Source organism: Mobula hypostoma, chromosome 3 (genome assembly GCF_963921235.1).
Source record: "Mobula hypostoma chromosome 3, sMobHyp1.1, whole genome shotgun sequence".
NCBI lineage: Eukaryota > Metazoa > Chordata > Chondrichthyes > Myliobatiformes > Myliobatidae > Mobula > Mobula hypostoma.
In genome coordinates, this window is record NC_086099.1 from 5,974,980 (window position 1) to 5,999,691 (window position 24,712).

General features: G+C 42.9%; 1 protein-coding gene across 5 annotated transcripts in view; it reads right to left on the reverse strand.

Annotated features, from left to right (window-relative positions):
- Nucleotides 1-24,712, reverse strand: part of dym (dymeclin) — a 405,267-nt gene that overhangs the window by 205,777 nt on the left and 174,778 nt on the right. For all 5 annotated transcript variants that reach the window (XM_063042598.1, XM_063042602.1, XM_063042600.1 and 2 more), the window contains 2 exons: nt 16,163-16,276; nt 4,356-4,450 (listed from right to left, as the gene is read on the reverse strand). In XM_063042598.1, coding sequence (XP_062898668.1) covers nt 4,356-4,450; nt 16,163-16,276 — 209 coding nt within the window. The remainder of the gene's footprint in view (nt 1-4,355; nt 4,451-16,162; nt 16,277-24,712) is intronic.

A 24,712-nucleotide genomic window follows, 5' to 3' on the forward strand; every position in this document is an offset into this window, starting at 1 on the left:
AGAGACTGTGGTATGTCAAATTACTGGGTGAACGTGTAGTCTTTGGGGTACTGCAAGTCTGCGTCTTTATGGATGCTTTGCTGCATACTTGAATGCTCGGTGGGGGGTGCCGATGCTCTTTTGCTGGTGGGAGAGGGGGATCGTTGCTTTGCTGCTGTTTACACGTGAAGGGGGGAGTTGGGAGGGGGCTTTGGGGTTCTAACATTTAACTATCATTCATTCTTTGGGGCACGCCTCTGTTTTTGTGGATGTTTGCGAAGAAAAAGCATTTCAGGATGTATATTCGGCTGGTGGTGTAGTGGCATCAGTGCCGGACTTGAGGACACAAGGTCCCAAGTTTGAATCCAGCTGGCTCCTCTGCACGCTCTCCATCCTTGCTGAGTTACAAGCTGGTGATCTCTTTGGAAACTCACCTGGCAGAAGGCAATGGAAAACCACTGCTGTAACTTGCCTTGCACGCAGTTCCCCACTACATCAGAGAGGCGTGGAGGGAAATCGTCCGCTAACTGGAGAAACTCCAGATGCGACATACCTTTCCTTTCCTATATTGTATACATTTCTCTGACATTAAACGTACCTATTGAAACCTATTGATACGTTTTGTAGGTGCACCGTGGTCTGAAGGAATGTTGGATAAATACACCAATAAAAAACCACTTATTTTGTTTCTTTAATGTAGCAACATTCTGTAAGATTTAATATTTGCATGGAATCCATTGCAGGCCCCTAATAGAGCATGTCTACAATTGATGAAGAACTGGAGGTCAGTTCAAATGGCAGCAAGGAAGAATGTTACAAAGTTTACATAGTTGCCCCTTTGGAAGGGAAAATATGCCAAGCAGCATATTCTGACTTTAGTCTAAAAATAAAGGGAGCCACAGTAGCGTAGTATTCACAATACTATTACAGCTTGGGGTGTTGGAATTCAGAGTTTAATTCCAGCATTCTCTGTAAGAAGTCTGTACATCCTCCCTGTGGAAGTATTGGGTTTCCTCTGGGTGCTCCAATTTTCTCCCACAATCCAAAGACATACCGAGTAAGTCAATTATTCATTGTAAAATTGTCCCTTCATTAGGTTAGCGTTAATTAGGCCTGACTATAACAAATATATTGTTTCAACAGAAAGCCAGGGTCAAGACAACCTAGGGACTTCCCCGATCCAAACACTGGCACTCCTGGTACACCAAAAGGATGTGTCAGGAGTTCTACACACCAGGGTCATGCCAAGCACAGACAGTCAGACAGATCTGAGACTGGCTATCAAGCTAGCAATAAGGAATGGTCGAAGAGACTTCAGCTGGATAAGCTCTTTGATCTTTGAGAAGTATTGCAGATCAAGCTAAGGGAGAAACTGGATAGCAAAGGCACCCCAGGAGCAGACTCTGATACAGGAAAGAAATGGGAGCAACTGAAGGCTGCCATCCAAGATCGGCTGTCGAGGAAGTTGAGTACTCCCCAAGAAGAAACAAGGACTAGTTTGATGAAAATGCCATTGAAATCTGAAATCTGCTCCTCCCATCAAGTGGTGCTGTCTGGTCCCAATGACCAAGCGGCCAAGGCGGAATACAGAGCTGCATGCAGCACTCTCCAAGTCAAACTGAGACAGATGCAAAACGACTGGTGGACACCCTAGCAGAACAAATGCAGGACTATGCAGGCATTGTGAGAGACCACCTCAGAGAGCATCTACATTTGGCTCCACAATGACAGAATTATTTTCGACCTCCACTGTCTCCTCACCCAAACAAAACCATCCAACAGTCCACTCTCAAGCTACCATATGCAGACGACTGTGCTCTTCTCACATACACACAGAGGGTGCAGTCACTCAGTTTGAAGAAAAAAATGATCCTCCATCAGAAGCCCCCTCGTGGCATTTACAACCCAGCTCGGATAACCATTGACGACCACCCTCACCACAGTTCAGCACTTCACCTACTTGAGCAGCATCATCTCCAACGACGCTACAGTAGTAAGGGACATAGAAATATAGAAAACCTGCAGCACAATACAGGCCCTTCGGCCCACAAAGTTGTGCCGAATATGTCCCTACCTTAGAAATTACTAGGCTTACCCACAGCCCTCTATTTTTCTAAGCTCCATGTACCTGTCCAGGAGTCTCTTAAAAGACCCTATCGTATCCACCTCTACCATCGTTGCCGGCAGTGCATTCCACGCACTCATCACTCTCTGCGTAAAAAACTTACCCCAACATCTCCTCTGTACCTACTCCCCAGCACCTTAAACCTGTGTCCTCTTATGGCAACCATTTCAGCCCTGGGAAAAAGCCTTTGACTATCCACACGACCAATGCCTCTCATCACCTTATACACCTCTATCAGGTCACCTCTCATCCTCCATCGCTCCAAGGAGAAAAGGCTGAGTTCACTCAACCTGTTTTCATAAAGCATGCTCCCCAATCCAGGCAACATCCTTGTAAACGCAAACACGAGGAATTCTGCAGATGCTGGAAATTTGATGTGTGTTGCTTGACCATCCTTGTAAATCTCCTTTGCACCCTTTCCATGGCTTCCACGTCCTTCCTGTTGTGAGACGACCAGAACTGAGCACAGTACTTCCAAGTGGGGTCTGACCAGGGTCCTATATAGCTGCAACATTACCTCTCCGCTCCTAAATTCAATTCCATGATTAATGAAGGCCAATACACCATACGCCTTCTTAACCACAGAGTCAACCTGTGCAGCTGCTTTGAACGTCTTATGGACTTGGACCCCAAGTTCCTCCTAATCCTCCACACTGCTGACAGTCTTACCTTGACAATCAATTCACCAGAGCCAGCAGAGCCTTCAGCCGCCTCCAGAAACGTGTGTGGAAGAACCACCAGCTGTGTCTGTCCACAAAAATCCAGGTGTACAGGGCTGCCATTGTTACAACACTGCTGTACAGCTCCAAAGCCTGGGTCTTGTACCGCAAGCAAATCTGATTGCTCAAATGCTTGCATCAGCGTCGTCTGGTCTCGAAAATCTGCAGATGCTGGAAATCCAACCAACACACACAAAATGCTGGAGAAACTCAGCAGGCCAGGCAGCATCTATGGAAAAGAGTATAATCGATGTTTCGGGCCAAGACCCTGCATCAGGATTAATTCATAAGTGAATGAGCAGCATTGCAGACAGGGTCACGGCCCGGTCTCTTTTCCATAGATGCTGTTCAGCCTGCTGAGTTCCTCCAACATTTTGTGTGTGTTGCCTCCACTCCATCATGGATATCAGCTAGCAGGATCGTGTCTCCAACAATGAGGTCCTGGAGAAGGCTCAGCTTACTTTGAAACCGCTCTGCTGCTCAGGCCACATGTCTCACATGGACAATTTCAGGGTACCGAAAGCAGTACTCTACAGAGAACTCTCTCAGGGCAAGAGCAAGGTGCCCATGCAAGAAGTATAAAGACCAAGTGAAGCAGCAGCTCTTTCAGGTGAATATCGAGGTCAATGAGTGGCAGCGGATGACTTGTGGCAGAGACTGCTGGAGAACGCCAATCCACGGAGCAGTCAAGAATTAAGAAGAATCCAGAGGAGCAGCTGCTGAAGAGAAGAGGAGACGCAGGAAGCACCCACATTCCAGCAGTGCCCGTGTCCCTAATGCTCCAGAGTCTGCAGATCCAGAATTGGCCTCTACAGTCACCAACGATTTGTGCTGTCGTCCCCAAGGACTCTTCTTCCCACCTGATCTTCGCAAGTGAAGAACCAGCCATCATCAACTTGAGGGTTGCTGGGTGGCACGGTTCGAAGGGCTGGAAGGGTCTATTCCATGCTGCATCTCAATAAATAAATAAATAAATAAAACCTGTGTCGGAGGATCTGAAAATAAAGATGTACAAAAGCTATATAGATGCTTGATGTTGGAGGCTGTATCTAATGCTACTTTTTAAATCGGCCAAGTTCTACTATCCTCAGTTGAGTATGTATGTGTGTGTCTGCGTTTGTTTATGTAATTTTTCTATTTATTTATTTATTTGTTTGTTTGTTTATTGAGAGATACAGCGCAGAAACCCCTGATTTAACTCTAGCCTAATCACAGGACAACTTACAGTGACCAATTAATCTACCAACCGGTACATCTTTGGACTGTGAGAGGAAATTGGAACAACAGAAGGAAACCGACACAATCACGAGGAGAACATACAAACTCCTTACAGGCAGTGGCAGGAATTGAACCCAGTTCGCTGGTACTGTAAAGCATTGTGCTGACCACTACACTACCATAAAAAAAGTCAAATAAAATTGTCTCTCATAAGCGATGAACAAATGAAAAGGGGCATTTTTTAAATAAAAGACAATATAAGTGTTTACCTAGTAGTGATCAAAGATTGCGTAAGAATATCAGGAGACTCTTACCTTATAATTCTCTGAGCTGCATACTGATGCAATGAACGAAACTGAGAGGACATATTGGCCAATGCCGCCAAACAATTAGTATGAAGGTATTTGTCCTGACAGAAAAGAAGTGAATAAGAAGAAGTAAAAAGTATGTACAGCAAGGAATAAAATTAGTCAATATAAAATATTAACATCAGAAGGGCAGTAGCATAGCAGTTACCACAACCACTTTACAACCCCAGCCAAAAGGAATTTGTACACTCTCCCCATGACTGTGTAGGTCTCTCCTGGGTAATCTGTTTTTTCCCACATCCCAAAGGTGTATGGGTTAGGTTAGTAAGTTGTGGCCATGCTATGTTGGTGCCAGAAACTTGGCAATACTTGTGGGCTGCCCCCAGCACATCCTTGGTCTGTGCTGGTTGTTAACTCAAACATCACATTTCACTGTATGTTTTGAATTACATGTGACAAATAAAGCTAATCTTTAATTATTTAAAAATCTCAAGATGTTTTATAGAAACCATTGGATACAAATGGAAACCAAGATAAAGCATATTAGAGTAAATGACAGCTTGGTCAAAGAGGCGAATTTGAATAAAGATCTTAAAGGAGAGCAACAAGAGGTATGGGATGAGTGTTAGGACCTGAGGGTCTAACAGCAAAGTACGACAATCTATTCTGAAAAAGCAGAGATAGAGAGAACAGCTAAACACAGAACATAGAGCAGCACAGCACACTACAGGCCCTTCAGCTCATGATGTTGTGCTGACCCTTTGATCAATCCATCCCTACCCTCCCACATAACTCTCCATCCTTCCATAGTCTCTGTGACTATCTAAGAGCTTCTTAAATATCCACAATGTATCTACCTCTACCACCATCCCTGGCTACGTGTTCCATGCACCAAAACTATCTGTTTAAAAGCCTCTGACACGCCCCTTATACTTTCCTCCAGTTACCTTAAAATCCTGTCCCCTCATATCAGCCGTTTCCAGCCTGGGAAAATGTTTCTGCCTGTCCACTCAAACTATGCCTCTTATCATCTTGCGCATCTATCAAGTAACCTCTCATCCTCCCTCTCTCCAAAGAGAAAAGCTCCAGCTCGCTCAAGACTAAAGACTGAAGATTGTTTGATTTCATTGCCAGTACACAAGAGTAAAGAACAAAATAATTGTTACTTCTACACATCTACAGAAGTTTATCAAAGTTTTTGATGTCATGCCAAATCTCCACAGACTCCTAAGGAAGTGGGGGTGCTGCCATGCTTTCTTTGCAATTGCATTTACATGCTGGGTCCAGGACAGGTTCTCTGAACTAATGACACCCAGGAATTCAAAGTTGCTAACCCTCTCCACCTCTGATTCCCCAATGAGGACAGGCTCATGGACCTCTGATTTCCTTCTCCTGATGTCTACAATCAGTTCCTTGGTCTTGTGGACATTAACTGAGAGGTTGTTGTTAAGACACCACGCAGCCAACTTTTCAATCTGCCTTCTGTATTCATCACCAGCTTTGATATGGTCCACTACAGTTGTGTCATCAGCACACTTGGAGATGGTGTTGGAGCTTTGCTTAGCCACACAGTCATAGAAGTACAGTGAGTAGGGCAGGGGGCTAAGCACACTGTGCTGATGGAGATCATGGAGATGTCTTTGCCAATCTGACTGACAAGGGTTTACAAGTGAGAAAATCCAGGATCCAATTGTACAAGGAGGTATTGATGCCTAGGTCTTGGATCTTATTGATTAGTTTTGAGGGGAAGATGGTATTAAATGCTGAGCTGTAGTCGATAAAAAACATCCTGATGCATGCAACTTTGCTGTCCAGATGTTCTAGGGTTGTGTGAGGAGCCAATGACATGACATCTGCTGTGGACATGTTGCTATGATAGGCAGGTTAGAGCAGATCTAAGTAGCCTCTTAGACAAGAGTTGATATGTTTCATCACCAACCTCTCAAAACACTTCATCGCTCTCCTATTCTCCTGACGAGGATATCCACATCATGACAAGTGATAGTGTGATAAATAGCATTGTGGAATGGTGGAGCAGACTCGATGGGCCAAATGACCTAAATCTGCTTCCATGTCTTAAAACTGTTGGATTGTCAATAATCTAATTTATCAATCCTCTATAATCTTTATTAATCTGGCCTCAAAACATGGTGACAACCAGACAACAGCATTAGAAAATTAATGTGGACAATTTTATTACAGATTCAGCATGGTAACATGGCCTTCCAGCCCAATGAGCCTATTCTGTACAATTACACCATGTGACCAATTAACTTGTTTTTGGAATGTGGGAGGAAACCAGAACACCCAGAGAAAACTCACGAAGTCATGGGGAGAACGTACAAACTCTTTACAGATAGTGGCAGGAATAGGACCCTTGTCACTGGTGCTGCAATAACATTGTGATACCCACTATGCTATGGTGCGACCCCAAAGAAATTCACCAAGACAGGTCTTCTCAGACAGCCCTGCACAAAACACCCAACCCCACTCCCCCAATTAATGGGAGTCACAGAGTGCCCTAAAATATACCATATTTATATCTTAAGACATAGGAGCAGAATTAGGCCATTCGGTCCATCCAGCCTGATCCAACATTCCATTTTGGCTAATTTATTAACCCTCTCAACCTGATTTTCCTGCCTTTACCCATAACCTTTGGCGCCCTGACTAATCAACAATCTATCAACCTCTGCTTTAAATATACCCAATGATTTGGCCTCCACAGCCACCTGTGGCAATGAACTTGAAAGATTCAGCACCCTCTGGCTAAAGAAATTCCTCCTCACTTCTGATCTAAATGGACTACCCTCTATTCTGAGGCTGTGCCCTCTGGCCCTGGACTTCCACACAATAGGAAACATCCCCTCCGTGTCCACTCTATCTTGGCCTTTCAATATTCAATAAATTTCAATGAGCTCCCCCTTCATTCCTCTAAACTCCTGCAAGTACAAGTGCAGAGCCATCAAACACGCTACATATGTTAACTCTTTCATACCCGGTATCATTCTCATCAACCGCATCTGAATCTTCTCCAATGCCAGCACATACAGTGACATGCAAAAGTTTGGGCACCCCGGTCAAGATTTCTGTCACTGTGAATAGCTAAGCAAGTAAAAGGTGAACTGATTTCCAAAAGGCATAAAGTTAAAAATGACACATTTCTTTAATATCTTAAGTAAGAAAACTTTATTTCCATCTTTTACAGTTTCAAAACAACAAAAACGGAAATGGGCCCAAACCAAAAGTTTGGGCACCCTGCACAGCAGTACTTAGTAGCACCCCCTTTGGCAAGTATCACAGCTTGTAAACGCTTTTTGTAGCCAGCTAAGAGTCTTTCAATTCTTGTTTGGGGGATTTTTGTCTATTCTTCCTTGCAAAAGGCTTCTAGTTCTGTGAGATTCTTGGGCCGTCTTGCATGCACTGCTCCTTTGAGGTCTATCCACAGATTCTCAATGATGTTTAGGTCAGGGGACTGTGAGGGCCATGGCAAAACCTTCAGCTTGCGCCTCTTGAGGTAGTCCATCGTGGATTTTGAGGTATGTTTGTACAAGCCACCCTCATTTCATCTTGTTTCAGTTAGTCCTAAAGAAGGGTCTCGGCCCGAAACGTCAACTGTACCTCTTCCTATAGATGCTGCCTGGCCTGCTGCGTTCACCAGCAACTTTTATGTGTGTTGCTCTTTTCATCTTCGGTTTTTTTACAGACGGTGTGATCTCTGCTTCCAGAATTTGCTGGTATTTAATTGAATTCATTCTTCCCTCTACCAGTAAATGTTCCCCATGCCACTGGCTGCAACACAAGCCCAAAGCATGATCGATCCATCTCCGTGCTTAATAGTTGGAGAGGTGTTCTTTTCATGAAATTCTGCACCCTTTTTTCTCCAAACATACCTTTGCTCATTGCGGCCAAAAAGTTCTATTTTAACTTCATCAGTCCACAGGACTTGTTTCCAAAATGCATCAAGTTTGTTTAGATGTTCCTTTGAACCTTTTGAATAGAACTTTTAGCAAAGGTATGTTTGGAGAAAAAAAGGTGCTGAATTTCATGAAAAGAACCCCTCTCCAACTGTTAAGCGCAGAGGTGGATCGTTCATGCTTTGGGCTTGTGTTGTAGTCAGTGGCACGAGGAAAATTTACCGGTAGAAGGAAGAATGAATTCAATTAAATACCAGCAAATTTTGGAAGCAAATATCACACTGTCTGTAAAAAAGCCGAAGATGAAAAGGGGATGGCTTCTACAACAGGATAATGATCCTAAACACACTTCAAAATCCACAATGGACTACCTCAAGAGGCGCAAGCTGAAGGTTTTGCCATGGCCCTCACAGTCCCCCCACCTAAACATCATCAAGAATCTGTGGATAGACCTCAAAAGAGCAGTGCATGCAAGACGTCCCAAGAATCTCACAGAACTAGAAGCTTTTTGCAAGGAAGAATGGGCGAAAATCCCCCAAACAAGAATTGAAAGACTCTTAGCTGACTACAGAAAGCGTTTACAAGTTGTGATACTTGCCAAAGGGGATGTGCCCAAACTTTTGGTTTGGGACCTTTTCCTTTATTGTTACTTTGAAACTGTAAAAGATGGAAATAAAAAAGTTTTCTTGCTTAAAATATTAAAGAAATGTGTCATCTTTAACTTTATGCTTTTTGGAAATCAGTTCATCTTTTACTCGCTTAGCTATTCACAGTAACAGAATTTTTGACCAGGGGTGCCCAAGCTTCTGCATGTCACCGTACTTTCTTAGATAAAGGACCTAAAACAATGCTCCAAGTGCAGAGCGACATTACATCCTTGCTTTTACATTCAGTCCCCTTGAAATGAATGCTAATATTTTAACGTTGTTGGCATCTACAAAGATACTTCTGGATCCTTTACCATAAAATCTGAGTACTGATCTGATGAAAAAGATGAGGCAATTTATTTATCTTTTCTTTTACTCTGACAGTCCAATTAGCGGCAGGAACAGGCCACATTGATGAGGTTTCTCGTAGGTCGGCAACGCTTGTTTAAAAGGAGAGCTTCGCAAGCATTCAGTCTCATTCCGACGGCCCTGTCAGCAGTGGGAGCAAGCCACAGCGACAAGATTTCTTGCAGGTCGGCAACGCTTGCTTAAAAGTACAGAAAGGACAAGCGAGGCGGCCATTGTTGGGAGTAGGCCAATGGTGATAGCAGGAATGTCAGGCTTTGGCTCTGGGTAAGCTTCTGGTAAGGTTCCCTTTTTTCCCCCTCTTACTGTACCTAGTGTAGTAAATGGCTGTTGTGTGTTCTTCATGCCAGAGGTTGGAGTCCTGGAAGACCCAGAGTCTCCCAGGGAACTACATTTGTGTGAAGTGCATCCGGCTGCAGCTCATTGAAGACCGTGTTAGAGATCTGGAACAGTAGCTGGATGACCTTCAGCTTGTACAGGACAGTGAGGAGATAATCGATCAGTTACAGGGCAGTAGTCACCCCGAAGCTGCAGGAGGTAAGTAGCTGGGTGACTGGCAGGAGAAATGGAAATGTGAATAGCCACTTAGTGGAGCGCCCCTGTCGCCATACCCCTCAATAGTAAGTATACCACTGTGGGGGATGACCTTCCAAGGGAATGCCACGCAGACCATGATACTGGCACTGAGCATGGGTACATGTTGCAAAATGAAAAGAAGCAGAAGAAGGCAGTGGTAGTGATAGGGGACCCAATGATCAGGGAACAGACAGGGGATTCTGTGAAAGTGACCTGTACACCCGATGTTGCCTCCCTGGAGCCAGGGTCAGAGATGTCTTGGAGCACGTCCACAGCATTTTGGAGGGGAGGGAGAGCACCAAGATGTCTTGGTACATATTGGTACCAATGACATAGGAAGGAAAAGCAAAGAGGTCCTGAAAAGACAATTTAGAGAGCTTGGTAGAAAGCTGAGAAGCAGGACCTCCTGGGTAGTAATTTCCGAATTGCTGCCTGTGCCACGCACCAGTGAGGGTAGAAACAGTATGATCTGACAGATTAAGGTGTGGCTGAGAAGCTGGTGCAGGGGACAAGGCTTCAGACGCTTGGATCATTGGAATCCCTTCTGGGGGAAGTGTGACCTGTTCAAAAGTGACAGGCTGCACCTGAACCCAAGGGGGTCCATATTCTTGCGGTCAGGTTCATTAGAGCTGTTGGACAGAGCTTAAACTAATTTGGCAGGAGAGTGGGAACTGGAGTGACTGGACTTAGGATAGGTAAAAAAAGAACAGCAAAGATAGCATGCAGTCAGCTGTCAGGAAGGGTGGGCGGACAATAGGACAAAATTGCAGCCAGCATGGTGAGTATCACTGCACTAGGGATGCAGAATCAAAAAAAAGGTAGCAAATGCAGCATTCAAAATGTTATACCTCAATGCATAGAGTATAAGATATAAGGTGGATGATCTTGTTGCATTATTATGGATTATCAGGTATGATGTTGTAGCCATCACTGAATCGTGGCTGAAGGATGGTTGTAGTTGGGAGTTGAATGTCCCAGGTTACACGTTGTATCAGAGGGATAGGAAGGTAGGCAGAGAGGGATGTGGCTCTGCTGGTAAAGAATGGCATCAAATCCGTGGAAAGATGTGACACAGGATTGGAAGATTTTGAATCCTTGTGGGTTGAGTTAAGAAACTACTATACTAGTCAGTTAATTTGATCAGAATCAGAATCAGGTTTAATATCACTGGCCTATGTCGTGGAATTTGTCGTTTTGTGGCAGCAGTACAATGCAATACATAATAATAAAAACTATAAATTACAATAAGAAGTATATATAAAAATCAAATGAAATAAGTAAATCAAAAAGAGAAGGGAAAATAAATAGTGAAGTAGTGTTAATGGGTTCATTGTCCATTCAGAGATCTGACAGCAGAGAGGAAGAAGCTGTTCCTGAAATATTGATATCAATAGTTGGAAAATTGCTGGAATCTATTCTTAAGGAAGTGGAAAATAACAATAGGTCTTGGCAGAGTCAACGTGGATGTTCGCAGGACAAGTTATATATTAGAATTCAGCAAACAATGAGCAAGAAATTAATAAAAACAGGAAAATAGGAAAGAAGAGTAAACAAAAGAGAAACAGGATTCAAGGTTGCTTAATGTCACTTCCAGTGCACAAGTGTAAAGGAGAATGAAATAATTGTTACTCCAGACACGATTGCGTTGGCACGTAGCCAAGTTGTTAAGGCATCAGTCTAGTGATCTGAAGGTCAGAAGTTCGAGCCTCAGCTGAGGCAGCGTGTTATGTCCTTGAGCAAGGCACTTAATCACACATTGCTCTGCGACAACACTGGTGCCAAGCTGTATGGGTCCTAATGCCCTTCCTTTGGACAACATCGGTGGCGTGGAGAGGGCAGACTTGCAGCATGGGCACCTGCCGGTCTTCCATACAACCTTGTTAACCCTGCACCCTGTTAACCTTCCAAGGCACAAATCTATGGTCTCATGAGACTAACGGATGCCTGTAAGAAAAAGACCCAATGCAGCACAAAAAAAACACAATGAACACAATAATAATAAAATCACAATAAATATAATATGTAAAATAGCTTATATACGTAGATTGACTGTATGTCCATAAGGTGAAGCTAGGCACAGGAGTGTCTGTGCATAACGTGACAGACAAGAAATGATAAAGTAGTGGTGGTTGGGTTAGTGGGTGGAGGTGTTGATCAACCTTACTGCTTGGAAATCAGGGTAGGGAAAGTTAGAGGCCGAGGGAAGGAGCCAATGGTTGGAATCTAGGTCAGAGCACTCTGCCATTGAAGGCCAGTGATCCTCGAGGAACTGAACACAATATTCCGAATATGAACTGCATGAGAATCCAAAATTTAGCATTTTGGCTCTTGCCACAAAATTGTTTTGGGCTGCAGATTTTTGTAGTTATTCTTTATTCAAGATCGTTCAAACTTGTTTCCACTACACAAGTGTAAAGGAAAATGAAATAATCGTTACTCCAGATCCAATTCAGCACAATAAAACTCAATATGATAAAGAACACAATAAAATCTCCAAGAAGACCACAACCTTGTCATGGTTTGGAGGCTTGCGTGCCTCGATGACCCAGAGAGCTATGCAGCTGGAGTCAGGGCTTTATGTTTTAGCTCTTGAGAAGGTCACCCAGGCCAACTGGTCAAAGGGTAGAAGCCAGACTAAGTAATCCACAGGTCCTCAAGGATCAGAGGTACAGCTCAGGGCTAACAACCCTGACTGTTAAAACAAAACTGTGATGGAAGCAGCAATGAAGAATCCTTCTACATCTGAGCACAATGGAATTCCTAACTTGCATGACTGACAATAGTGAAAACCGAGAAAGGTGGAAGCCACTGTCACCTTGAACACCGCCAGAGTTCGAGGGCCTACATCTCTGCATAAGCCAGTGGTATAACAGGCAGTAAGAAAGTAAGAAGAATTAAGCGAATACTTAGAGTCTGCCTTTTGAGAAGAGACAAAAAAATCTCTCAGAAAGCATGGATAGCTAGAAGTCAGTACAAATGATAAAATAAAGGAAATTCGTATTGGTAAAATAAACATAGTGCTGGAAAATGTTTGAAAGAGTTGGCCACAGAGATACTGGATACTCTGGACATTATCCAAAATCATGCACAATGTGGAATGGCTCCTGCAGATAAAAGGATAGCAAATTTGATCCCATTACGTGGGTTACCACGAGACCTTTACAGCTCAAGGTGTCGGAGTTCGAAGTTCAATTCCAGCATACTCTGTAAGATGTTTGTACACTACTTCTCATGTTTTCCTGGGTTTCCTCTGGGTGCTCTGGTTTCATTCCACAGTTCCACAGTTAATTAGTTAAACAGTCATTGCAAATTGTCCCATAATTAGGCTCGTGTTAAATAGGTGCTGCTGGGAGGTGCGGCACAAAAGGCTGCAAGGGCCTGTTACACGCTGTATCTTGAAATAAATGTTTTCTTCACGAATAACTTGACAAATAAGGCAGAAAAAAAATTGGGAGCTACTCAGCTATTACTCTAAGACTGGCCACAAGGAAAATGCTGCATAAAGATGTTTAAAAACAAGGCTAAACAGAGGCAACTTAGTTTGATGAATGGAAAATCATGTTTGATTCATGTATTGGAAGTCTAGTGGAAGAGGAAGAGCCAGTGGATGTAACACATTTCAGAAAAAAACATGGAACGTAGATCATTAGAGCAGAGTATAGTCCCTTCAACCCATAATGCGGTGCAGACCTTTTAACCTAGTCTAAGATCACCTCATCTTAGCACCACCGGCACTAGTATACCTGCCATCAAGAACATGTACACAGAAAGGTGCTGGAAAAGGGCCAGTAATATCATGAAGGATCCCACCCACCCTGCTTATGGACTGGATATCCTAATCCCATCAAGGCGGAGGTGATGTACCATCCACGCCAGGACCACCAACTCGGAAGGTTACTTTTCCCAAGCAGTAAGGCTGATCAATCCCTCCACCCACTAACCCACCCCTTCGCACCCTCAACCACCACTACTTTATCATTTCCTGTCAGTCACCTTAGGTACAGACTTTACAATCAATCTATGTATGTAAGCCACCTTATGTATTTATAATTATTGTGTTTCTTTTTATTATTATTGTGTTCTTTATGTTTTTCTGTGCTGCATGGGATCCTGAGAAACAATTATTTTGTGCTCCTTTATACCTGTGTACTGGAAATAACATTAAATAATCCTGAATCTTGAATCAATCTAACCTTTCCCTCCAAACATAGCTTTCCACTATCTATCACCCAAAGCTCTCAATGAGTTCCATCCAGGCCAAAAGGATTGGTGCATGGGATAATATCCCCATGAAGATTGAGATTATGGATTGGTTTTACATTTGTTTAGGCTACAATTTATGGGACACCTTTGGTCATTTTTTTCCATGTTAGGGTTGCTTTACAATCAAAAATTGACAACTACCTTTATCTTTGAACTAAACTTGAACCCAATTTCTTGACAAGGAATAGAGAATGTCACTACCCAACTCTCATATAACATATGAGAAGTGCTTGAGGCTCTGGGCTTGTACTCGCTGGAGTTTAGAAGAATGGGGGGGGGGGGATCTCATTGAAACCTATTGAATATTGAAAAGCCTAGATAGAGTGGATGTAGAGAAGTTGCTTCCTATAGTGGAGGAGTCTAGGACCAGAACGCACAGCCTCAGAATAGAGAGATATCTATTTAGAACAAAGATGAGGAGGAATTTCTTTAGCCAGACGGTGGAGAATCTGTGGAAATCATTGGCACAGATGGCAGTAGAGGCCAAGTTATTGAGTATATTTAAAGGAAAAGTTGAATAAGTTCTTGATTAATCAGGATGTCAAAGATTGCAAGGAGGAGGCAGGAGAATGCAGTTGAGAAGGATAATAAATTGGCCATGATGGAATGGGGGAGTAGCCTCAATGGGCCAAATGGCCTAATTCTGCTCCTATGTCTTATGGTGTCAACATATATGAAGCACCACTAGTGTTATACAGCTTATATTTTAATTTATTCCGTAAATTCATGCACCTTATTATTTATTAATCTATTTGTGGTAATTTACTTTATGTGTTGGGTGTGAATTATATGCACTGCGTTGTGCACCTTGGTCCACAGGAATGTTGTTGAAATAACAACAAACACACTTGAGAAAGTCAAAATGAGGACAGGAATAAAATTTTAGCTTTATGTATTAAATCCATTAATTGTAGTTTTATTATATTCAAAAGTACAATACTTAATTCAGTCATAAGAATTATATGTCAGTGAATTATACAACATAGAAGAGTACAGCACAGGAACAGGCCCTTCAGCCCTCAATGTTGTGCTGAACCAACTAAATTAGTAATCAGATGGCCAACTAAACTAATTGCCTCTGCCTACACAATGCCCATATCCTTCCAATTTTCTCACCCTCTGATGTTTCAGTCTATATAGACACAAATTTTGTTTCATTCAATTCACTTATTAAACTACAACCCAAATACAATTGGTTTTGCAGTGCTCTCAATAGTTCACATTCTTTACACCAGGTATAAGAGAAAGGAGAGACGGGGAAACCATGACAGAGGGGAAGAGGGAGGTGTTCGATTCTGATGTTTTTAATCCAAGGATTTTTAGGGAATCAGGAAAGAGGCACAAAACGTGTTGCTTCACAATCATTTTGTTCAGTGTTCGTAGAAATCCAGAACAGAGAGAAAGAAGAGCAGAGGCTGTATTGTGTTTGACTGCAGATTGCTGCAATATTCATAGACCTGGATTATATATTCTGTGTGACTGTATTTTCTGCTCTTATATATGATATATGTGCCTTGTGCTGTGTATGACTGTTGGTACTGTGTTTTACACCTTGGCCCCGGAGGAATGCTGCTTCCATTTTCGCTGTTTTCATGGGTATTCAGTCTGGTTGAAGGACAATTAAACTTGAACTTGAACTTGAGGCTCGGGGAGGGAGAAGCAAAAAAAGAGAAGAGGAAAGAAAAGGCACCACCACATGGTCAGCTCTTTTTGAACCTCAATTGTTAAGAAACATTCCATTCAAGTTTGCAGTTAAAAGTCAGCCAATCAGAGAGTCCCTATTCAAACAATGCAGCACCAGAGAAGCTTCCGTAGCTTTCCAGAATGATACAAAACGTCACCACAAGGAGACACACTGAACAATTGCATATACATATTGTGACCACTAAAGAACATACTAAATAGTTACATGTATATAAGTAGTTATAAATTACAAACAGGTAACTGTTAAACTACAAAGAAAATAACAATTAATCAGTCTATCTAACAGGAGGAAGGTAAAATTTGGGTTCAGAAATTTAAAACATACTTTAAAAGATCTTACCCTGGTTCTGGTCATGTTATACTGCACTGTTCTTATCACCACCAGGATGAGGAGACTTCCCAAGGAGATTTCTGTCAGGGGACGTTCGGCATACCAAGTAATATTTTTCAGTATCTGTGAGAGAAGAAGTAGGAAAAGGAAAAAAAATCTTTTTTAAACAGGAAAATGTTTTTAATGTCCAATTGTTTAATTACAGCTTGCAATCTTTCAACATTGCCTATAAAACCATAAATTCAAATTTTTTTTCAGCTGATTTTTCCAAATCAAGTTTTCAGAGGCATGTCAAGTATGCCAGCAACGCATGCGAAGGGTCTCGGCCTGAAACGTCAACTGTACCTCTTCCTAAAGATGCTGCCTGGTCTGCTGCGTTCACCAGCATTTTTTGCGTGTGTTACACACATTAAATGCAAGTTTTCATACTAACACATATCAATAAAACCCCAGCTCACATAATGATCCCATGCAACGCCAGAAGTAAGAATGAAAGTGATTGTTGAGTGCAAGCTCACAAGCAGATGAGTCTGGTGATGGTTTTAATTTTCATAATTAAACCAGATAATAATCTAGGCATACCAAGTTTGCTTCTTAGGCCCAGAAAAAGTAAAGGCATATGTAGTTTCGTATCCTATTTGCTTTGTTAATTGCTGCACCAGGGTGGCACTGTTGCGTAACTCTATTACAGTGTCAGTGACCCGGGTTTAATTCTGTCACCGTCTGTAGACCATAAGACATAGGAGCAGAATTAGGCCACTGAATCGGCTCTGCTCCATCATGACTGAATAAGTATCCCTCTCAATCCCACTCTCCTGACTTTTCTCCGTAACTTTTGACATCCCTACTAATCAAGAACCATCAATCTCCACTCCTTTTGAAGGTCTCGACCAGAAACTTCAACTGTTTATTCATTTTCATAGGTGCTGCCTGACCCCCAGCATTTAGTGTGTGTTGCTTCAGATTTCCAGTATCTGCAGAATCTCTTGTGTTTATACACAATAATGGCCTCCACAAGCATCTGTAGCAATGATGTCCACAGATTCACCACCCTCTGCCCCACTATAAGAAACATCCTCTATCTAGGCCAATATTTGATGTTTTCACGCGATTTCCCCTCACTTTTCTAAACTTCAGCAAATAAAGGCCCAGGGACATCAAACTCCCTTCATATGTTAATCATTTAATTCCTGGAATCATGCTTATCAATCTTCTCTGGTTAATTTCCAATGCCTGCTTTCCAATCTTATAATTTCCCAGTAAATTTTGCTATATTGTATGCCTTCTTTATATTCAATGCAATATTTAGTGCCTATAAAAAGTATCCATCTCCCTTGAAAGTTTTCATGTTTTACTATTTTACAACATTGAGTCACAATGGATTTAATTTGACATTTTTTTGACTCTGAACAACAGAAAAAGACTAATGTGTATTCAGTAGATGTACCTTTGGCAGCAATTACAGCCTTAACTCTGTGTGGATAGGTTTCTATCAGCTTTGCACATCTGGACACTGCAATTTTTCCCCATTTTTCTTTACAAAACTGCTCAAGCTCTGTCAGATTACGTGGGGATCATGAGTGAATAGCCCTTTTCAAGTCCAGCCACAAATCCTCAAAAAGATTGAGCTCTGATGTAGCCACCACCATGCTTCACGGTAGGGACAGTGTGTTTTTGATGATGTGCAGTGTTTTGGTTTGTGACAAACATAGTATTTAGTTTGATGGCCAAAAAACTCAACTTTTATTTCATCAGACCATAGAACCTTCTTCCAGATGTAATTCAGAGTCTCCCACATGCCTTCTGGCAAACTCTAGCAGAGATTTCATTTGAGTGTATTTCAACAGTGGCTTTCCCTTTGCCACTCTCCCATAAAGCTGCGACTGGTGAAGCACCTGGGCAACAGCTGAATACACAGCCTCTACCATCTCAGCTACTGAAGCTTGTAACTCCTCCAGAATGTCATACGTGTCTTGGTGGCCTCCCTCGCACGCCCCCTTCTTGTACGGTCACTCAGTTTTTGAGGATGGTCTCTCAAGGCAGATTTACAACTGTGTCATATTCTTTCCATTTCCTGATGATTGAGTTAACTGTACTCCAAGGGCTTAAAAATTTTCTTGTATCCATCTCCTGACTTGTGCTTTGCAATATCCTTTTCGTGGCATCAGTTGGAGTGTTCTTTTGTCTTCATGGTGTAGTTTTTGCCAGGATACTGACTCGCCAACAGCTGGACCTTACAAATATAGGTGTATTTTTGCTACAATCTGTTGTAACACCTTGACTGCACATGGTGATCTCCAGTTAACTAATTACATAACTTCTAAAACCAATTGGCTGCACCAGTGATGATTTAGTGTGTCATATTAAAGGGGGTGAATACTTCCACCATCAACTATTTAGTGTTTTATATTTGTAATTAATTTAGATCACTTTGTAGAGATCTGTTTTCACTTTGACATGAAAGAGTCTTTTTCTGTTGATCAGTGTCAAAAAAGCTAAATTAAATCTACTGTGATTCAATGTTGTAAACAATAAAACATGCAAATTTCCAAGGGGGAGATGAATAATTTTTATAAACACTGTAAACTCCAGTTATTTCCTTATTGAAAGTACCCATCTTGATAAGGCCAACCATCATGTTCTCTAACAGGTAAACATTAAAGTCATTAAGGCAATTTGTTAGATCATAACTTTCCGATACACAAATTACTTAAGTTATATTTCTACACTGCTGGGTCAACTTGTTCCAGGTAAATGTTTAATGGTTTCATAAGTTCATAAATGACAAGATTAGATCAATTGAAAAGGGGTGTTTCTCATTACGTAGTGCTTTACACCTAGTGATAACTTTTTTTTTCTTTCTTTTTTTCCATTGAAAGCGCACACACCAAGGTGCTGCTCCAGAGCCTGGCTCCAAACCAATCTATTGCTCAAGCAAAGAGATTCTGCAATTGCTGGAAATTCAAAATAACACTCACAAAATGCTGGAGGAACTCAGCAGGTCAGACAGCATATATGGAGAGGAATAAACAGTTGATGTTTCAGGCCGAGATCCATCATCACATCCTGATGTTTAACTGGTGTAAACACTGAGCCAGATTCAAAAGATCAAGACATCGAGGCCGAGAGTGAAGGACGGCCCAGTGTTCAGCTCACTACTCCGTGAAACTTTACTTGCCTCAGCGTTGAACTGACTCTGCAGCCATCAGCACTGAACCTGACTCCATAACAGTGGCTTGCAGCATGGGGCTCCTGGACCAGCTGCAGCGCTGAACTGACTCCATGACTGTGGACTCACTTTCAGGGACACTGCAGCTCATGTTCTGGGTGCTATTTGTTTACTTTTCATTGTTTGCACGATTTATTCTTTTTTCACACATTGAGTGTTTGATAGTCTTTGTTGTGTGGGTTTTTTTCATGGTTTCTATTATGTTTCTTTGTTTTGTGGCTGCCTGTAAGTTGTATATACTATACATACTCTGATAATAAAAGTAGTTTGAACTTTGCTGAAGGGTCTAAGCCCAAAATGTCAACTGTTTATCCCTCTCTATAGATGCTGCCAGACCTGCTGAATTCCTTGCTACACACATCAAAGTTGCTGGTGAACGCAGCAGGCCAGGCAGCATCTCTAGGAAGAGGTACAGTCGACGTTTCCGGCCGAGACCCTTCGTCAGGACTAACTGAAGGGTCTACTAACTAACTGATTGGTTTCCTTCAGTTAGTCCTGATGAAGGGTCTCAGCCCAAAACATCGACTGTACCTCTTCCTAGAGATGCTGCCTGGCCTGCTGCGTTCACCAGCAACTTTGATGTGTGTTGCTTGAATTTCCAGCATCTGCAGAATTCCTCGTGTACTGCTGAATTCCTTGTTTGTCATTATGTTACTCAAGCAGCCATTCCACCATGGACCTGGAACCCATGATGCCACAAAAGTTTCAATACCAAAGACAAGGATTTCACATACAGACGTACAGGCCTTGTTTATCATCAGAAGTCAGTAAATAGCGGGAACTTGTGTGACTAATGCTCGGTACATTCACACTTCTGTTGCAATGGCCTATCTGGTACAGCATCAGAGACAAGTTAACTCCTGACACTACACGGACCTCCTGATTAACATGTTCATACATCCAAAGTGGCCTTTACTAAAGCCTTGAAAACCCAAAATTTTGGTTGCAGACAATTCATTCTGTGTTTTTTTTTAATTTAGCTTCATAGATAATGGCCATGATTTACTGCTGAGGCCATCTTCTCTCTGGGCACATGGCAGCCTTCTCAAAACATTAAATCCTCCAACTTCAGGTAAACCATTCTATCTTCCTCTCAAACTCAGAACTGGCAATCTTTATTAGTAGTAAATTATTCTCATCTATGTCAGCAAGACAAAGAAGTTGGTTATCAATTTCAGGAGAATCGCACCACTCCGGGGCGCCTAGGTGCGACTCGAGTAGCAGCAGTACTCTCAATGGATACGATTAGAGTTACAAAATAAATGTGGACTAAGATGTTAACTGTCCTGTGCTATCACCAGTGGGATCATCAGTTGATCTGCCACCTGTCTTCAGGAGTTTCGGCCCGCTTATGATCAAGACTCCCTCGAGGTGGTGGGTCAGCAGCGCTAAAGCACCACCTCCCACTGGTGAGCTTAAGAACTTGGCATCTGCCTCTATCAGTCACTTCCATCCAACAGATAGTCTGCTCTTCAGGTGTCTATGCAACTACTGCAGGGTTTGCAAAATATGTATACACTGTCTGACTATCTGCCCCTCTGGACATACTTGGTCCACACCCATGCTGATCCTTTCTCTGCTGCCTCAGCTACAGCCCTGCTGGTTGACTTGATCTCTCTTCTAGTGAAGCCAAGGTCATGCAGCCACTTCTGGAGAGTGAATGCAATAAACCCACGGGATTAAATATTCCTGTTTCAGCCTGATACAGCTAAAAAGCACAAATGCTTCCAAGGTCAGTACAGTTAACAAAGTTGTCTTAATGAATTTAATTGAACTATAGCTGCTTAAAACTGACGGAAACAACACCGATTGTGGTCAGAAGCACCCACGTAGGATACCTCAGAGGAAGTGTGGGTGTAGAGCAGGGTTACAAGTGCATTTAAGGAAACCGGGTTTTAAACTCCCTATACCGACTAACTTGCAGGCAAACGTGTAGTCTCTGGTGAATAAAATCAATGATCTCAGAGCTAGGGTGCTGAATCAGGGGGACATTAGGAGAACGTGTATCCTTTGTTTCACGGAATCCTGGTTAACCCCTTCCGCACTAGATGCAGCGATTAAGATCGGTTTACTATATACCGTCAGGATAGATCTATAGAGTCTCTCAAAAGCAGAGGTGGAGGAGTATGCCTCAGGGTATGGCGAGAAAGCAGGGCAGTGGGATGACTGGAAGAATTGGATCAGCCTGTGATTGAATGGCAGAGCAGACCTGATGGGCTGAATGGCCTACTTCTGCTCCTATATCTTATGGTCTTATGATCAACTCTTCTTGGTACACAAGTATATCAGTGCTGAACCAATTCTGCTCACCAGACCTGGAATATCTAGCAGTTAAGTGCTGTCCTTTTTACCTACTACAGGAGTTCTCCAGGGTCACTTTGGTAGCAGTATACACTCTACCTCAGGCCAATGTCAAGCAGGCTTTAGATGATCGGAACAATGGGATCAACATGCACGAAACAGCGCACCCTAATGCCTTCACCATCATTTCGAGAGATTTTATCCAGGCCAGTCTGAAAAAATCACTAAGCAATTACCATCAACAAATCACTTGCAATACCAGAGGAAACAACACACTGGACACCATCAAGAATGCCTACAGGGCTATTCCACGCCCTCAATTCGGGAAGTCTGATCACCTGGCTGTACTTCTACTCCCTGAGTATAAGCAGAGACTGAAGACTGCAGCACCAGCAACGAGGACCAGGAAGGTATGGACAAGGGAAGCGCAGAAGTCGCTATAGGACTGCTTTGAATCGGTGGACTGGACTGTATTCAGGGATTCATCTTCGAACCTGGATGAGTATGCTACAGTTGTTATCGACTTTATTAAAACCTGTGTGGATGAGTGTGTGCCTATAAAGACATAATGTGCATTCCCAACTCAAAAGCTGTGGATGAACCAGGACATATATCATCTGCTGAAGGCTAGATCTGAGGCATCCAAGTCTGGCAACCCAGGCCTGTACCAGAAAACCTGGTATGATTTGCGGAGGGCTATTTCAAGGGCGAAGGGACAATTTCAAAACTAGGTTGGAGGCAAAATTGGATGCACGGCAACTCTGGCAGGGTTTGCAAGATATTACTTCCTACAAAGCAAAACCCAATAGCATCACTGGCAGCAATGCTTCACTACCAGATAAACTCAACGCCATCCATGCCCACTTTGAAGGGGAAAACACAACTACAGCTGTGAAGATCCCTGCTGCACCTGATGACTTTGTGATCTCTGTCTCAGAGGCCGATGTTAGGCTGTCTTTAAAGAGAGTGAACCCTCGCAAGGTGGGAGGTCCCGATGGAGTACCTGGTAAGGCTCTGAAAACCTGTGCCAACCAACTAGCAGGAGTATTCAAGGATATTTTCAACCTCTCACTGCTACAGGTGGAAGCTCCCATTTGCTTCAAAAAGGCAACAATTATACCAGTGCCTAAGAAGAATAATGTGGGCTGCCTTAATGACTATTGCCCGGTAGCACTCACATCAACAGTGATGAAATGCTTTGAGAGGTTGGTCATGACTAGACTGAACTCCTGCCTCAGCAAGGACCTGGACCCATTGTAATTTGCCTATCGCCACAATAGGTTAACAGCAGACACAATCTCAATGGCTCTCCACACAGCTTCAGACCACCTGGACAATACAAACACCTACGTTAGGATGCTGTTCATCGACTATCAGCATTTAATACCATCATTATCTCCTGGCTTTTATATTCGATTCCTTTTGAAATAAATGCCAACATTGTATTTGTCTTCTTTACCACAGACTCAACCTGTAAATTAACCTTCTGGGAGGCTTGCACCAGGACTCCTAAGTTCCTTTACATCTCAGATGTTTGAATTTTCTCCCCATTTAGATAACAGTCTGCTCTATTGTTCATTTTACCAAAATGTATTATCATACTTTTCCCAATACTGCATTCCATCTGCCACTTTTTTGCCCATTCTTCCAATTTGTCTAAGTCCTGCTGCAATCACATTGCCTCCTCAGCACTACCTACCCTTCCACCAATCTTCATATCATCTGCAAACTTTGCCAAATCCATCAATTCCATTATCCAAATCACTGACAATGTGAAAAGTAGCAGTCCCAATGCTGACCCATGAGGAACACCACTAGTAACTGGCAGCCAACCAGAAAAGGCCCCCTTTATTCCGACTCGCTGCCTCCTGCCTGTCAGCCATTCCTCTATCCATGCCAGTATCTTTCCTGTAATGCCACAGGATTTTATCTTGTTAAACAGCCTCATGTGTGGCACCTTATCAAATGCCTTTTGAAAACCTAAGTAAATCTAAGCAAGGCCACTAAGAAGGTTCCAGCATGAAAGGGAGTCACTGACTAGTGGAGCAGTCGTCGGAGTACTGTGAGTCAGAGTGGTAGGGCTTTGGCTCGTCAGGGCAGGAAGTAAGTTACTTTCATATCTCTATTTTCCTCTAACTAAATAGTGGGTATGACCACAAGGCCAGTTTTCTGCTCTGGGTCTCAGATGGGGGCTATCTGGGAGACTTCCGGTCTGGTACATCGAGCTGCAGCTCCTTAGAGACCAAGTTAGGGATACCGGAGCTCAGCTCGATGACTTTCGGCTTCTTAGGAGGTAACAGACAGGAGCTAGAGGCAGGTAGTCACACTGGGGCCACAGGAGACAGATAAGTGGGTGACTGTCAGGAGAGGGAAAGGTGGTGGAGAGCACTCCTATGGCCATAGCCTTAACAAGAAGAGCACTGTTGGGGGAGGGGGGACCTACCCGTGGGAAGTAACAGCAACCGTGTCTCTGGCACTGAATCTGACACTGTGGCTCAGAAGGGTAGGAAATGGAAGAGGATGACAGCAGTAATAGGGGAGTCTATAGTTAGGGGGACAGATAATATTTGCTAATGCTATTGGGGAGGGTTTAAACTAGATTTGCAGGAGGGGTGGGAACTGACGTGAAGTGGCACAGGATGAGGCGGTTTGTAGGGAGATTGTGAGGAAGGATAGGCAGATGATAGAGCAAAGGTGCAGTCAGCCAGGTGTATCTATTTTAATACAAGGAGTATCATAAGCAAGGTGGATGAACTTAGAGCATGGATCAATACGTGGAACAATGATGTTGTGGTCATTACAGAGACTTGGATGTCTCAGGGGCAGGAATGGCTGCTGAGTGTGCCGGGCTTTAGATGTTTCAAAAAGGACAGGGAGAGAGGCAAAAGAGGTGGGGGCATAGCATTGCTAATCAGGGATAGTGTCGTGGGTGCAGAAAAGGAGGAAGTTTTGGAGGGATTATCTACTGAGTCATTGTGGGTGGGTCAGAAACAGGAAGGGGGCAATAACACTACTGGGGTTTTTATTGT